General features: G+C 42.6%; 1 protein-coding gene across 2 annotated transcripts in view; it reads right to left on the bottom strand.

The window, feature by feature from the left end:
- The window catches only part of AK1 (adenylate kinase 1), a 77,047-nt gene that overhangs the window by 33,876 nt on the left and 25,354 nt on the right, over positions 1–17,817 (bottom strand). The window contains exon 8 of one of the 2 annotated variants that reach the window (XM_054998374.1): positions 17,336–17,415. In XM_054998374.1, the coding sequence (XP_054854349.1) occupies positions 17,336–17,415 (80 nt within the window). Of the gene's footprint in view, positions 1–2,107; positions 2,194–17,335; positions 17,416–17,817 lie in introns of those variants that run through there. The other variant, XM_054998375.1, reaches the window with a different exon arrangement.

The raw sequence follows: 17,817 nt of genomic DNA, 5'->3' as shown, positions 1-17,817 counted from the left end.
CTCCAAACCTAGCAGGTGGCTTTCCACAAGCCACCCCCTCTCAGCCTCAGTCTCCTCACCTGAAATATGGGGATAAGATTGTCCTACTTTAAAGGACTGTTCTCAAGATTACTTTGAACACTGAAAGTACAATGTAAATACTAAGTATTATTAGTAGCCCTTACTATCTGACCAGCCGCGGGTATCAAAAATAGTAGGATACAGTCACACTATCTAGAAATCTAGAACGCGATACATAGAATTGTTCCAAAAGCCCTGGTTGTTAGATTATGAGGTATATGGCTGTCTCTTCCAAAAAAATAGCCCCCCTCCACAGTGCACCACAAAATGATAACTCTGGGATTTGGTTATACACATTGCTTAAGATACTGTGAATCAAACATTCAAAAGGAATGCTCTGGCATCTTATGGACAGGATTTGGGATGTGAACTTCACTTCATAACAAAAGCCAGCACCGTGGCACAGAAGCTACCAGCCTCTTGCTATTTCATGTCTCCAGCCCACACGGGCCAGAATATTTTTGTGTTACTGGTACCATTTCCCCCTTCACACTGCTGAATTAACCCTGAAGGGATTTTCCAGTAGCAGACGGGAACGTGTGTCTACAGTTGTAGAGAGCAATCTTAATTTGACATGTACAGGTAAGCTACATTAAGATGTCACAACACGGTGACATTAAGCCTGGTGTACATGAACCCAGTTTCCTTGTGGACGTGCACCTTGCGCATCTCTACTTGTAGGGAGAATCCAGGTTAGAAACAAACTCCATTTACACATGAGGTTCAAATGGTGACGTGCAGGCTGATGGAAGTTAGTTCCCCATTGCTGCAATCACTAAGCAAGGTTCTACACCAGAATATCAGTTTGTGGGGGAAACCTAGTTCTAGTTAATGCACATGCCTGCATTTGTACATCATGGGTAAGTGGAGTTTATTTCTAACTAGGATTCTCTGTGAGAGAGGGGAGAGGGGGGGAAAGGAGGTGCACGCAAAGGCAAGCAACAAGTCGCTTCAGGCACATCCTAGTTTACTGGCTTGTTGCTATGTTTGAATGCAACAATACATACACACACGCACACAGAGAGAACTCATTCATGCATCCAGAACAGTACAGCTGCTTTTCTTCACTATACATGCACAAAATTGTTGCTTAATGTTCACTATAGGGGAGAATGGGCATTTCAGTAAATTGGACCCAGGGGTGACTTACACTCTTTTTCCTCTGGATGAGCCACTCAGAATCCTAGCCAGGCTGAAACACAAAGGAACGTGCTCCACAGAGATCTCCTGCTCTCTGCTTGTGTTGACGAACCTCCTGGATTCATAATTCCTCTAAATTCTGTAAATTATGACAGGGTGGAGAAAAACCTGGTTTGCACATGCAAGACAATGAAATGGTAGAATTGGCTGTACTGCTTGAGGCTTGCAGGAGTTCACCCACCATTTGGAAGGCTCCACTATGATAAAACCCCCTGCAAGAAGAAAACCAGCACAGCAAGCAAAGGGATGAGGGTAGAACAGTTTTCCTGCAGTGCTAGTTTTCTATTTGCAAGGGAGGTTCTTTTTTTAATGTGAAGGATCAGTCAGATCAATTACTACCTGCAGCCCGTAGCCCATTCTACTACCTGCACGCCTGAAGAGCAAAGACACCTGTTGAAGGTCATTGTCCAAGATGAGACAGGAGCTTCCAGAAGAGCTAAAATGCTGGAATTCAGTACTTGTGCATGTCTCAGATTACCGGAAGCGTCTGGAAAGGGGACATTGGCAGGCACAGATGAAATGACACACACGAAGTATATGACTGACACCTTGACCTGAAGGATTAAATACAGACTAGTGCAGAGCGCCTTGGTTGCTTCCCACACCCTGCTAAGTACATGCAAAGACAGCTGGCCTGCAAAACACACACAGACAGCCCATTTTCAACCATCCCCGGCTGCTGAATTCCTAGCTAAACAGCACAATGGAATTATTTTTTCATCTTCTTTTCCACGGGTGATCATCTGAATGGGAAAAAATATTTTCAAAATACAATCTTCAGCTGCAAAAATAGCAACAGCTGCAACATCTTTCTCTGCAGATGGGACCTGGTAATGCTCAAGCTTACCTCTCAGCGCTGGAATGGCAGGGGACACAGGGGGTTGCGAGGGAAGCAGCCCGTTTCTCTTCAGCACACTGCCCTGCATGTCTTCCCTGGCTATTTTTACCACTCTATATAGTGTTGTCAGACGCACAGCATGCTGGGAAGAGGGGGGGGAATTCTCCTAGCCTGGCTGGGTTGCTATGAAGGACACCCGACTCCTGGAGACGTGAGTGGCATAGCAATGCTTGCTGCTGAGGAGCGAAATCCATAATGGGATGCGTGCAGGTGGAGAAAAGGAGGAGAAAACTACTAAGCACAGGTGGAAATCTCCACTTCCTATCATTCAGTCTAGTTTCAATCAGGGCTACCTTTATCAATAGTATTCTGATTAAAATATTACAAAGCCGGTCTCCAAATTTCTTTCCAGGGAAAAAACACAGGCCAATCCCTTTGCGTCTTGGTACGCCCTTTGCACAGACACTGAGCCTTAGACTGCACACAGGGCACAGGAAATTACTCGTATGCCAATGCCTCACGTTTCGCCAGAAGTAAAACAGACAGGATGCGGGAGACCCAGGATCGAATTTCTGGAATATTTTTTAAAGGCTTGTAGTTGCCAAATGGGAGGCATTCCAGTACTGACTGGGGCTGTGGCATGCTGGGGTGGGGGGGGAGAAAGCAATTTACGCTTGCACCCCTGCCATTGTTTTGCTAATCAAAACCCACCCGCACACTTCTACACTTTTGCTAGCTGTAGAAAGGAAAAAAGACAGGCACTCTCTCTTTACCTGCTTCTTTAAAAAAAATACTCCATGTGGAACAGTAAAAACAGGGAAATAACTCCCCCCACCCCCGTGTTATTTTGCTGTGGAAAAACTGCTTGGGGTGGGGGGGTAGACAGCAGAAATCTTTTCTTTCCCCTGTAGCACATACCATTTGGGCTCTCCTTTATTTTTTAAAGCCTTTCCTTACAGCTGAATAGTAAAGGGTCTAGTAGCACCTTTAAGACTAACCAACTTTATTGTAGTATAAGCTTTCGAGAACCACAACTCTCTTCATAAGATGCATCTGATGAAGAGAACTGTGGTTCTCAAAAGCTTATACTACAATAAAGTTGGTTAAGTCTTAAAGGTGCTACTGGATTCTTTACTATTCTGCGACTACAAACTAACACGGCTAACTCCTGTGGATCCTTACAGCTGCGTGTTGCTGTGAGGAGACCTGAGTTGGGTCTGGGAAATCCAGACTCAACTCTTTAAAAATCCAAACATCTAGTTTGGCCCTTAATGAAATAACTATTCATATGTGAATTTCTTTTGCATAGAATAGAAGAGAGTCCAGTAGCACCTTTAAGACTAACTAACTTTACTGTAGCATAAGCTTTCGAGAATCACAGCTCTCTACGTCAGATGCGCATCTGACAAAGAGAACTGTGATTCTCGAAAGCTTATGCTACAGTAAAGTTGGTTAGTCTTGAAGGTGCTACTGGATTCTCTTCTATTTTTGCTACTACAGACTAACATGGCTAACTCCTCTGGATCTTTTGCATAGAAGAAATTCATTTATGAACAGACTTATTAAAGGCAAAAAACACTTCAGCATTTTATGAGCGTTCGGAAGCAAAAACATTTTGGAATGATATTATGATTGATACCTGATGAAGAAACTCAAGAAAGCTGTAGTAGTATGTATAGTTGTGGGCGTACGAAACATGGCACATTTATCACATAAGTGCACAGTTTATGACTATATAAAATAATAACTGCACTTATATACCACTCTTTTAGACAGATTAGTGCCCACTCACAGCAGTGAACAAAGTTAGTGTTATTATTATCCCCACCATATATCTGGAGAGCTGGGACTGAGAGGAGTGGCTTGCCCAAGGCCACCTGCTAAGCTCATGGCAATAGTGTAGTAAAGAGTCCAGTATCACCTTTAAGACTAACCAACTTTATTGCAGCATCAGCTTTCGAGGGCCACAGCTCTTTTCGTCAGATGCATCTGATGAAGAGAGCTGAGGCTCTCGAAAGCTTATGCTACAATAAAGTTGGTTAGTCTTAAAGGTGCTACTGGACTCTTTACTATTTTGCTATTACAGACTAACATGGCTAACTTCTCTGGATCTATGACCATGGCAGTAGTGGGATTTGAACCAGCAGAGTGCTGATTCACAGCCCAGACACTTAAACGATATGCTAAAATGATGAGTTTTATTTACTTTAAATGTTTATATCTCACTCCTCCTTTCAGATTTTAAAGCATATATTGTTTCAGTTGATGATATAAAGTGATAAACACTAAAACATGAACAAGAGCTGGAGCTATTGCGAAAAGCAGTACAAGCGCCCTACTCACACATACTGCTGCTCTCAGGTTTGCTTGGGGCAGCAGGATCTGTTGAGCCAGCCCTGCAGTATCACCAGTACCCATTTTAGACCACCTCTCTAAAAGGATACCACATTCAATGGTATTAAAAGCTACAAGGCCCAAGAGGAATTGGGTTATGCTCCCTCTATATCCCTCTTGGCAAAGGTTCTCAAAGTTATGGTGAGCAAGAAAGTCTCCGTTCCCAAATCAGATCTGAAAACAAGTTGAAATGGGGCCAGATAATGATTCTGGAAAGCCCGGAGTTGCACATGGCAAATTCATACCTTGTAATCCAAAGCTGCACAGCCATCACTTGCTTGAGAGCCTCAATATTTGCAACCAGCCAGAACTATCCATTCCTTTACTGAAGTTTTTAGCACACTCAAGACCCAACCAGGCTATCCCTTCTAGGGGCCAAGCTACAAGTGACGAATGACACTTGAACGGCAAGTGAACAGACTCACGTGTATTCCTCCCTGTTCACTTGCACTTCACTTGCCCTCCACTTGATCACGTAGTGCAAGTGGTACGCAAGTGAACAGGGAGGAATACACGTGAGTCTGTTCACTTGCCGTTCAAGTGTCATTCGTCACTTGTAGCTTGGCTCTAAGTTCTAACCAGATACAACAAGCAAGAAAAGCAAGGACTGAGTATAGTGATAGGCCAGCCACACTCTTCCAGATAACTTTTCCACTTCCTCCGGCTGTAGCAACTGAAAGTCATCCAAACAATTCTGATAAGTCTCCAGTCTGCTATAAGTCATCATCTAGAGTCAGTTGTACTTTATAAGCATTTTTGTTCTGGAATTCACAACCCTGGGGAGAGTTCCCAGGCAGTCTCTTCTTCACTCTTCTTAATAATTAAATGCTACATTCATGTGCATTAAACAGCCAGCGCAGATAACAACAATAGTAGTCATAGTAATAATAACAACCGTGCTTATATACTGCTCCTCTAGACCGATAAGTGCCCCACTCAGGATGGTGAACAAAGATAGTGTTGTTATTTTTTTTTTTGAAAAATTTTTATTGGGTTAGAATCCATTATTTCCACATTTACATTCAATTTTCCCCAATTTTTTCATCTCTAACCCCCTCCCTTTCCCCCCCCCTTTTTGTTGACTTCCAACAGCTTTCCAACCCTTTGTCCCCTTTCCCTTACTTTTATTAGCTTCCTCTATCTAAAACAAATATATATTCTCCATTATTCTAAGCAGTACATCCTTAACTATTTTTAACATTATATGCCCAAACTGTAAGCCTTTGTTTCCATCTTGGATAAACAATTTATCCCAATTTTTCAATTTCAGGTATTTCTATATATCATAAACCATATAGATCATACGTTCGTTTATATCAAACAATTTGACTTATTCTCTATATATATTACTCATTCTATCTTTTTATAATAGTTCTATATATCTCTCCTCACGTAGTCAATCAATTTGACCCATCTATATCTTCAGACATTCAGTTTGGTACAAAACTTGTCAGAAAAAAAAGAAAATATTGTTAGTTAATCGCTCCTTATATTTAGTCCTTATAATTAATTATTTTCTCTATGTTCTGTTTGTTAACCTATATATATCTATATATATGTCAATCTATTAATCTGACTGCTTATTAATTCACATTTATCTCTTCTCCCCCCGGTAAAGTCTCCCCCCTCTACTTCAATACTTCAGTAGTTCTCAAACTGCCACAGTTTTCCTCCCACCTCCCATTTCTTCTCCAGGTATTGTTTCAGCTTCTCCCAGTCTGTGTTGAACTGCCCTGAGTCCAGATCTCTCAATTTTCTTGTCATCTTATCCATTTCAGCCATATACAGCAATTTGTAAGTCCAATCTTCAATAGTTGGCACTTCTTGTACTTTCCATTTTTGCGCATACAAAAGTCTAGCTGCTGCTGTCATATAAAATATCAACGTCCTGTGTTGGGCTGGAATTCCCTCCATTCCCAAGTTCAGTAGCAGGAGTTCTGGGTTCTTATTAATTTGAAATTGTAAAATTTCACTCATTTCTCTTATTATTTCCCCCCAGTACTGCCTGGCTACCTCACACGACCACCACATATGATAGAGGGAGCCCTCATGCTTCTTACATTTCCAGCATTTATTAGAAGTATTCAAATTCCCTAGCGCAATCTTCTTTGGTGTCATGTACCAACGATAGATCATTTTATAAATGTTCTCTTTGATATTAATACATGTCGTTGTCTTCATTGTAGTTTTCCACAAGTATTCCCATGCCTCCATTGTTATTTCTTTATTAAAGTTTATAGCCCATTTCACCATTTGTGTTTTAACTATCTCATCCTCGGTATACCACTTCAACAGTACTTGGTATACCTTGGATATTCTTTTCTTATCTTCTTTAAGAAGGGTCTGCTCTAGTTCCGAATTCTCTATTCGTATACCTCCCTTTACAGAGTCCGAATTATATAAGTCTCTGATCTGTCTATACTGGAACCAATCGTAGTTAGGTGATAGTTCCTCTTGTGTCTTTATTCTAAGTTTGGATGCTTCAGTTTTAGTTATTTCTTTATACGTTAAACATTGTTGTTCATTATCAACAGCTCTCGGGTCTATCACCTCATATGGAACCACCCACAAAGGGGTTCCTTCTTGTAAATAAATTCTGTACTTCTTCCAGATTATGTATAGACTTCTCCGAACAAAGTGATGCAGGAACATCGAGTTGACCTTTACTTTGTCATGCCATAAATATGCATGCCATCCAAATATTTTTTTATATCCCTCTAGGGCTAATAGTTTCTTGTTCTTTAATGTCATCCATTCTTTCAACCAAACTAGGCAGATTGCATCATGATAAAGTCTCAGATTGGGCAGTTGCATTCCGCCTCTTTCCTTTGCATCTTGTAAAACTTTCACTTTCACTCGAGGCTTCTTGCCTGCCCAAACAAAATCTGATATTTTCCTCTGCCATTTTTCAAATTGTTTGGAGTCTCTGATGATTGGTATTGTCTGTAGCAAAAACATTACTCTTGGTAACACATTCATCTTAACTGCTGCAATCCTGCCCAACCATGACAAATTCAATCTATTCCATTTAATCAAGTCTCTCTCTATCTGAGTCCATAGTTTTTCATAATTGTTTTTCAATAGATCTATGTTCTTTGCAGTTAATTCGACTCCCAAATATTTCACTTTACTTGTTACTTCACAATCCGTTGTTTCCATTAACAATTGTTGTTTCTGCTTAGTCATATTTTTGCATAATATCTTTGACTTCTTTTTGTTAATGAAGAAACCTGCCAAGTCTCCAAACTCCTTGATCTTATCTATCACTCTTGGCATGTTCTCCAATGGGTCCTCTACAATTAACATTATGTCATCCGCAAATGCTCTGACCTTATATGAATAGTCCTTTATTTTTATTCCACGAATTTCATCATCTTGACGTATTTGTATCATCAGAATCTCCAATACTAAAATGAACAACAATGGAGATAACGGGCAACCTTGTCTTGTTCCTTTACTTATCGTCAATTTCTTGGTCAATTCATCATTCACCACAATTGCTGCAGTCTGGTCTCTATAAATTTCCTTAATTGCTCTGATGAATCTTTCTCCCAATTGTAGCTTTTCCATAGTGGCAAACATAAAGTCCCAGTTTAAATTGTCAAACGCTTTTTCAGCGTCAACAAAGAAGAAACCAACCTCTTTGTCACAACGCTTGTCATAATATTCAATAGCATTGATCACTGTCCTTAAGTTGTCTCTTATTTGTCTGTCTGGCAAAAAGCCTGCTTGTTCCTCCTCTATGACTTCCGAGAGCCACCCCTTCAATCTCTCCGCCAATATCTTCGCAAAAATTTTATAGTCATTGTTGAGTAGCGATATAGGTCTATAATTTTTCACATTAGTCAGGTCTTGGCCCTCTTTTGGGATCAATGATATATTCGCTTCACTCCAAGTTTCTGGAATCCTTTGATCCCTTAAAACCCCATTCATCACCTCTTTTAGGAATGGTGCCAGTTCATTAGCCATTGTCTTATAGAATTTAGCCGTAAGTCCATCTGGCCCTGGCGCCTTTCCTAGATTTGCAGATTGTATTGCCTTACTTATTTCCTCGTCAGTTACTTCACTATTCAACTTATTTCTCCAAGCTTCCGAGATTCCTGGAAGTTTGGTTTTCTCCAAATATGACGCTATTGATTCTTTGTTTACTTCTTTTTTATTATACAGCTTAGCGTAAAATTTATAAAAGGCTCTACTAATGGTAGCCTGCTCCAAATACGTTTTGTTATCTTCGCAAATTTTATTTATTATCTTCTTTTCCCTTTTCTTCTTCAATTGCCATGCCAGGTACTTCCCAGGTTTATTAGCACCCTCAAACGCTTTTTGATTCAGTCTTTTGAGATTCCACTCCAATTCTTTATTGCTCATTGCTGTTAGCTGTTCTTGAAGTATTTTAATTTCCTGGTATACCTTCTTTTTCCCTGGTCTCTTTTTTAGCTGTATTTCTTTGGCTTTTATTTTCTCCTCAATCTCTTGTCTTTTCTCCTCTTTCTTCTTTCTTGCTCTACCATTTAAGTCCATTAGTATGCCCCTTACAACCGCCTTGTAAGCATCCCAAACTTTATTGGTTGGTACTTCTTTATTCACGTTGTATTGTATAAAAATCTTTGTCTCTCTTCTCAGTATTTCCATATTCTCTCTTTCCTGTAACAAGTCCTCATTTATTCTCCATGCTTTCCTTTTTCTCTTTTTTCCAAATTTCCACATAATTGGGTTGTGATCTGAGCCTACCATAGGCATTATTTCTACCTCCTTAGTCCATAATGCTAAGTCTTTTGAGGCCCAGATCATATCAATTCTTGATAATGTAGAATGCCTTGCAGAATAAAAAGTAAACTGTCTGCTTTTAGGATATTCTCTCCTCCATACATCTTCAAGAGTCTCTTGTTGAATCAACTCAAAAAAAAGCTTTGGTAATAGTCCTCTTTTCTTTTGTGCCGTTGTAGTCTTTTTGTCTAGTTCCAAGTCTGTCACTCCATTGAAGTCTCCAGCAAGAATTATCTGGTCGTATGCAAGATCGTCTAAATGCTTCCTTAAATCCTCAAAGAAGCTTTCTTTTGCACCGTTAGGTGCATAAAGTCCGACTACCAACACTCTCTTTAAATTCCAAATACATTCCACTGCTACAAATCTAGCTTCCACATCTCTCATAACAAATTTTGGCTGTAGCTCCTCTTTTATGTACAACACCACTCCTCTTTTTTTCTTGTTGGAGGCCGCTACATATTCTTTGCCCAATTTTCCAGATTTTAAATATTTTACATCCTGCTTTCTGATATGGGTCTCTTGCAAACAAACAATGTCACATTTTTGTTTTAGTAGCCAGTGAAAAGTATTTTTCCTCTTATTCGGTGAGTTTAGTCCATTTACATTCCAAGATAATACTTTACACTCCATACTCATGATCTTGTTGGTAAGTCTTTTTCATTGTCCTTAATAAATCGCTCCATCTCTCGCTCAGATCTGATGCGTTTTTTGGCCCCTCCAAACTCAAAGGACACTCCTTCCGGTAACTCCCATCTGTACCTGATTTTCATGTCCTTCAAAATCTGAATTAGCACTTTATATTTTTTCCGGTCCAGTAACACTGATCTGGGCAGTTCCTTCATTATAATAATCGTCTTGCCATCAATCTCCAATGGATCTTGAAACTGTTTTGTCACAATCCTCTCTTTCATATTTCGTGTTGTAAACTGCACAATCACATCTCTTGGTAGTTTCCTCTGGGTTGCTATTCTCGAATTCACACGGTATGCCACATCTAGGATAGCCACAACTTCCTCCTCCTCCTTCCCCAGGTACTCAGCCAACACCTCAGTCATCTGTTCTTGCGCTGACTTTCCTTCCACTTCTGGCAAGCCACGAAAACGTAGCTGCTTCTCCATATGTTTAGTTTCTGCAACTGACATTCTCCCCTTCACCAATCTCATCTCTGTTTGTTGCGTGTCTGCTAAATTCTCCATTGCGTCTTCTACTGTTTTAACTCTCTGCTGCGTTCCTTGTAATTCACTTCGTATTGTTTCCATACCTTTTTTCACTTCTGACAGCTCCGATTTTACTGTCTGTGTAACCTCTTTAACCTCTTTTATCAGCTCCAATTTCGTGTCCTTAAGTTCTTTAATCATATCTAAAAGTTTTTTGTCCAGGTTTTTATCCAGGTTTTCTATTGCCGATTGCCACTCTTTTTTTGACATCGTGGGGCTTGCTTTAGCTCGCTCCCACGAATCCGCTCTCTTCCTTAACTCCGTGGCGTAAAATTTAACGTTTTTCTATTTTAAATGTCCCGGTCTTCTTATAGAAATTAAATTTTAAAGAGTCCAAAATGTCGGGCGTCTTTTCTCTATGGTTTCTCTATGATTTTGTAATCCAAGATGGCCTACTTCCTCTTCCGCTGAAGCCGCGACCCTTCCCCTTTCAAAAATGGCGATTCCCTACTTCCTGCCCTCCAGCAAGGGCCGCTTCTCTCCAGCCACTCTATTGTTATTACGCACTTCCTGTCTCCCGTCTTCCCACAGCAGATCTCGCGATGGTGTCTTTTTCTCACAGCTCCAAAGCCACAGGTATTCAAAACAATAGTCCCATTTCTTTAATAACTTCTTTAAACTTAGTCTCTTTTTAAATTCAATTCCTGCCGAGTCTTCCCCTCCTTTTCACTAGTCTGTTGCAGTTTAAAAATCTACTTTTTTTCCTCTCTGTTTTTATCAATCTGTCCCGTCTCAGAAGATAATGATCTTTACCTTCTCTTCACTTTTCTCGGGTTGTAATCGCTGTTTCGATTTTAAGTTCTCCTCTCAGCTTCTTCCCCCAATCGATGCTTGGGTATGTAGGTCTTATGCCAGCCGAATTGGCCCCAAAACTGCCGCAGAGATTATAGCCGACCCGTCGCAAGGTGGGACCTCAAGGATCGGGGGGAGACTCGTTGTATAGAGCCCCCCCTCGTCCGAGATCTAGCTCACCCTACGGTCTTGAGCGTTCTTTGCCTGCTCCCCGCCTGAGAGCAGTCGGCCGCGGGCTATTTTCACCCCGCCGGCCGGTTAAAACGGCAGTCCGGTCAGCTCCGCAAGTGGAGCTGCGTTAGACCTCCATGGATCCCAAACAGGAAGTCCAAAGATAGTGTTGTTATTATACCACAATGCAGTTGGGGAACTGGAGCTGGGAGCTAAACTACACGAGACAAATTACACGAGGATGCTCAAGTGAAGAGAGACACAATATTAGCCTGGAAACATAGTTTGAATTTTACTTCTCTCTACAGAGCTGGCAAAGATCGCTCCTCAGAGGGTTTGTTAATAACTGTCACAGCCTTTGGGAGGCAAAGAGGAAATTAACAAACCCTCTGAGGAGAGATCTTTGCCGGCTCTGTAGAAAGAGGTGAAATTCAAACTACGCTTCCCGGCTAAGATTACGTCTCCCTTCACTTGAGCGTCCTCGTGTAATCCATCTAGTGTAGTTTAGCTCTGAGAGGAATGGCCTACACAAGGCCACCTGCTGAACTCATGGCAGTAGAGGGATTCGAATCAGCAGAGCACTGATTCACAGCCCAATAAACTTACAGTGTGTTCACTATTCTGCAGAGCCGACGTGAACCAATTTCAGTCTTGCATGGTCTGCTTTTTTAATTTGTTTTTTTTTTTAATTTTGTTCTGCCAGTTAAATTTACAAAGCCGCACTCAGGATCTAAGAACATAAGAACATAAGCAAAGCCATGTTGGATCAGGCCAGTGGCCCATCCAGTCCAACATTCTGTCACACACAGTGGCTAGAAATCCAGTGCCATCTAAAGGACTGTCAGTGAGGCCAGGACACCAGAAGCCCTCCCACTGCCTTCCTTCCAGCACCAAGACAACAGAGCACCACCTCCCCACAAAGAGAATACCATCTATCTCCTGTGGCTAATAGCCACTGATGGACCTCTGCTCCATATATTTGTCCAGTCCCCTCTTGAAGCTGGCAATGCTTGTAGCTGCCACCACCTCCTGTGGCAACGAATTCCATGTGTTTATCACCCTTTGTGTAAAGTAGTATTTTCTTCTATCTGTTCTAACCCGACTGCTCAATAATTTCATAGAGTGCCCATGAGTTCTTGTATTGTGAGAAAGGGAGAAAAACACATCTTTCTCTACCTTCTCTAACCCGTGCATTATCTTGTAAACCTCTATCATGTCTCCCCTCAGTCGTCTTTTCTCCAGGCTAAAGAGCCCCAAGCGCCTCAATCTTTCCTCATAGGGAAAGTGTTCCAACCCTTTAATCATTTTAGTTGCCCTTCTCTGTACTTTTTCCAGTGCTATGATATCTTTTTTTCTCTTAACAGTAAAGACATAAAGTAATCAGTGATCCTGAGAATATGCCCTTGCTTAAGAAATGCCTTGCAGGATTAGAGGAAGATGCACACCAACGTCTTTGCAAGAATCCTGGAAACAAGCAGGGATCTGTTGGTCCACTCGGACTTGGCTGGAGTCCACCTGTAAGCTGGGCAAAGGGGGGAAGCGAAGAAGATCCTGTAGGTTTGCTGACAGGGAGCTAGCAGCAGCTGTATGCCATCTAGACGGATTGATTGATTACATTTGTAGCCCGCTCTCCCAGCGAACAGGTGTGGAGTGGATAACATCAAAAATTATATTTACATTAAAATTGTAACATTAAAACCACAATAAATAACAGTTCAGTCATAAAAACGATTCTAGGTGGCAGCCCATTTTTCCCAGCCCCAGTAAAACATTTCCATAGGGTGCAGGGGTCATTTCATAGAAAAAGAGCTGGAGGAACTCATTAGCATATGCCACACCTCTTGCCATCACCGGAAGTGAGTCATTAGTATAACTGATTTGCATGTGCCACACCCCCTGGCATCACCTATCCTGGCTGTTTTGGACCCAATCCTGGCCATTCAGGGCTGAAGTTGGCTCCATAATGGCAAAAAGGGGCTGAAGCTGGCTGAAAAGGGGCCCAAAATGGTCAGGATCAGTCCACTGATGAGCGGGAGAGTGATCCACCACCCATCAGAGGCCCGATCTGGGCCGTTTTGGCCCCAATCCAGGCCGAAACGGGCCCAAAATGGCCGAGAGTCAGGTGGGAGGGGCCACCTGACATGTGACCTCTTTGGGGAACTGCCGGAACTGCATTCCTGTGCGTTCTCCCTTGAAATGAGCCCTGATAGGGTGAGCGATGAAGAACAGCAGTGGTCCACCGACAGAAAACCAGGGTGGGAGTTTTGCTATCCGCCCCCCCCCTGCTAACAGGAGACGAGCAAGAAACTCACCCGTGGCTTAGCCTCGACTATACGACTGACTTTCCCCCTCCTCTTCCTCTAAGCATTTAGCCTCAGCTGGAATAGAGGCTCAAGCTCTTGGCCCCATGGTGACTATTAGCCCATAGCTTGCAACTTGCGATTCCTGGTCAGGGCCAGCATCAGCACAGGGCGAGGTGGGGCAGCTGCCAAGGCCTGGGGCTTCTAGTGGGGCCCACTGCTGCTGACCCCCTACTCACGCGTTTCCTCCACTTGTCCCCACCTGCACTCGTACCTTTCCACTGCCTGCTTGTGAGTGCTTTGTCACCTCTGCTCCCAGCTGCATAGGTTGCCGAGTGCTGATGGAGAAGGGCATGTAGGGGATGCAAAAAGCATCAGCATTCCTGGTGGCCACAGCAGCGGCCCTCCTAGCTGCATCCACCCCACAGCATCATTTGGGAATCTGTGTGCAGGCAGGGAGCGTGGGCAGCTGTGACTGCAGGTGGTGGGACAGCTTGCATGTGGGCAAAGGAAGGATGCACGGGCAGGTAGGGCACGTGGGCGAGAGGGCAAGGAGGGGACCCTGTTAGTGGGCACAGGGGCCCTTGAGCATTCTCTGCCCAGGACCCCCCAAAACCTGGAACCTTCCGTGCCTCTGGTATTCAGCTTAGTGGACCTGGAACAGCCCATGATTGCTTGTGTACTTTTCACATGATTTTGTAATTGGTACTTTTTCTTTCTTTCTCATAAGCCGTTTTTGGTCCTTGCTTAAATAAATAAGCAAGCAAGCAAGCTACTTTTTGCACATGACTGCTTAACAGAACAGTGAAGGATTATAGCCCCTGCCCAGGGAGCTTAGAGTTAACATTAGACAAGTAAGAGAGTGACAGATTATTATTTCTTCCCTTTACAGACTGCCTTTCTCACTGGGACCCAAAGCAGATTATGATTACTCATTTAAAATACGTGTACTCTGCACTCTTAGCTATCCTAGCTGGCAAGACGGTTTCCCAACACAATTCCAACAATCAGCATTTAAAACATTTGCATGTATAATGACCAGCAGCAATAAACTATATTTTACAAAAACTTTTAGAGACAACAGCAGAGGTTTAAAGTAGCTGTTCTACATTATAAACCAATAAGAAAAAGCAGATTAAAGGGGGACAAAACAACAACAGAAGCCTGATTCTCTCAGTATCAATAACTTTGCTCCAAACAACACAATATTTTTAAGGGGTCGGGTCTGAGTCCAAACATTGTTTTTAAAGCACGCCTTGGGCTTGCGGGGTTGGGGCGGGGGACGAGTTCCTGCTTTCCTCCCTGCACCATTTTCCAGAGCTGAAATGGCCCACCAAGGAGTTATTTGCATAACTTTGGAACTATACATGCAGAGAAAGAATATGCCATTGGGGGGCAAGAACCCCTCCTCTCCCACCCCATACCATGGCTAGAGTTGCCAGATCCAGGTTGAGAAATTTCTGGAGATTTGGGGGGGGGGGTGGAACCTAGAATGGGTGAGGTTTAGAAAGGGGAGGGACTCAGCAGGGTATAATGCCATAGACTCCACCCTCCAAAGCAGCCATCTTCTCCAGGGGAACTGATGTTGACTGGAGATCGGTTGTAATTGCAGATCTCCAGCTACCAACTGGATGCTAAAGCAAACAAAAAACCAAAACCCAGCGAAAATCGAATCAGTAAGACAACAATAGATACCAAAATGTAAATACAAAGTATAATTCACAAACACTAAACAGTAATAAATCTGTTATTTATTTATTTATAATAAATAAATACAGAGGCCAGCCTTAGTCAATTTCAACAGACCCAGCCTTCCCAGAACAAGGAAATGGGGCTGGAAACAAAGTTTCTGTTGAAATTGACTAAGACTGGTCTCTGTATTTACTCCACCGAGATGGTTCTTTAAAATTATTTTCTGACACATGAGATTTATTACTGTTTAGTGATTGTGAATTATACTTTGTATTTACATTTTGGTATCTATTGTTGTCTTACTGATTCTATTTTCCCTGGGTTTTGGTTTTTTGTTTACTTTGGTTCAGTGTACTCAGGGTTGCCCTTATTGTGTGGTCCAGACCTGAATCAGGCTCCCAAAGGCTTTAAGAATAATGTTCTCCACAGCCGCCATGTATCTGCAGGGAAAGCGAGTTGGGTCTTGTGTAGTTTGGCTCTCAGACTACTGAAGTCTTTCAAGGAAAGAACCAATACTTTGATTATGCCTGGAAGCAAACTGGCAGCCAGAACTGTTCCTTTAAAACTGCGCAAGAAGTGCTCCCATACATTTCTGCCTGCCAAGAGCGTTGCTGCTGTGTTTTGAATCCCTTGAAGCTTTCAAACCATCTTCCAGTGTTAAACAGCAGAAACGGAGGGTTGAAGAGTGTGTCAGCAGACAGGAAAGAATAGGGTTGCCAGCTATAAAACTGGCTCCTGTAGCTGTCCTTTAACAGCACGGAATTCAAAGTAATGACAAGGAGAACTTGTTTAGCCACAAAAAGTTTCAGCAGCTGGAGAAAGACAGGCCAGTGTTTTCCAACCAGTTGGCAATCCCAACAAAAAAAGCGATTTAGGCAGGGCTTTTTTTCAGTGGGAACGCAGTGGAACAGAGTTCCGGCACCACTTAAAAATGGTCACATGGCCGGTGGCCCCACCCCCTGATCTCCAGACAGAGGGGAGCGGCGCAGAGGGCAATCTAAACTCCCCTCTGTCTGGCGATCAGGGGGCGGGGCCACTGACCATATGACCATTTTTACCAAGGGCAATTTAAACGTTAAAAAACTCCCCCCCCCCTTGTTCCAGCTGACCCAAAGTGATGTCATTGTGCGGTCTGGAGTTCCACCACTGAGTTCCACCACCTCTTTTCCCAGAAAAAAAGCCCTGGATTTAGGACATCCCTACTGAAGAATTCGGTCTTGAAACAGAAGAAGGAGTGAGAGAAAAGGGAAGGCTGTTCCCAAAAGCGGACAACGCAAGATCTGATAGGGATGATTTTGAATTTCTTGGCCCTGCTGTTTTCAGTCTCCAAATCCCAGTTTAGATGTTGATTCTCCCTTATGCAAATAGAATCCATTACTTTTCCTCACACCATTTCTCGCATCCGACCTCTTCCATAAAACAACTGCACTTTATTTTTGTATCTGCATTCTACATACATATACCAGATGATATGAATAAATTATGTATTAAAAACAGTACAACCTGCGTAAGTAATACAAACAAATCTATCAGCAAGAAGCAGAGAAAAAAATATAAAGAGAAAAACAATTTACGCATCCTACTTCCAATCCCTAGCTAACCCGAAACGAGACCCTCTTGACAGTTTCCAGTATTTATAATTCCTAGTTTCTCTGCTTCATTAGCAAGGCAGGTGGCCAGAATATGGTTGGTCAAGTTCCAAGGCGATTCCTGACCTCTGCCCCTTGACTGCTCACTGCTTGGACAAATGGACTCTGCTATGTTTTCCCATGGACCCAAGGGAACTCTCGCCAACCCCCACTTCCTGTTTTTGACTTAGAAACAGGAAGTATGGTTCACGGCCAATCAAGGCTCTGGAAAATCCAACAGCTTTGCCAAGACCAGGTCAAGTACATGTCACTTACCTGCCCTTCCTCGTGTTCCTCCTTTGGAGATTCCTGGGCAAGGCTGAAGAGAGAGTCCAGTGAAGCCAGCAATGGAGACTCTGAATTAAAAGTACAAAAAAAACCCCTTAAATGTTTATGACTGCTCTGTAGGAAAGAAAGGCTGTCAATGGAAAAGAAAATTACAAAGAGTCTCGTGGCACGGAAAGACTAATTAATGTATTCATGAGTCAAAGCTTATTTCATCGCATCTGACAAAATGAGCTCCAACTCGCAAAAGCTTCTGCCACAAATGCATTCATTAGTCTTTCAGGTGTCACAAGATATTTGGCTATTTTGGCTGCAGCAGGCTACCCCATGTCATTTTCCCAAACTACAACAGTTCCAGCTTATTTGGCTCGTTGGGGAAACTCATGTCAACCCTCGTGGGTTTCCCAACAGGCCAAATAGCACCTCCCCACCAGACAATTTCAGGTCAGAAAAATAGTGTTGGGGGAAAAGAT

This window comes from Eublepharis macularius, chromosome 14, assembly GCF_028583425.1.
Source record: "Eublepharis macularius isolate TG4126 chromosome 14, MPM_Emac_v1.0, whole genome shotgun sequence".
Classification (NCBI taxonomy): domain Eukaryota; kingdom Metazoa; phylum Chordata; class Lepidosauria; order Squamata; family Eublepharidae; genus Eublepharis; species Eublepharis macularius.
Note: the sequence above shows the minus strand (reverse complement) of the source record. Positions and strands in the feature narration are given on the sequence as shown.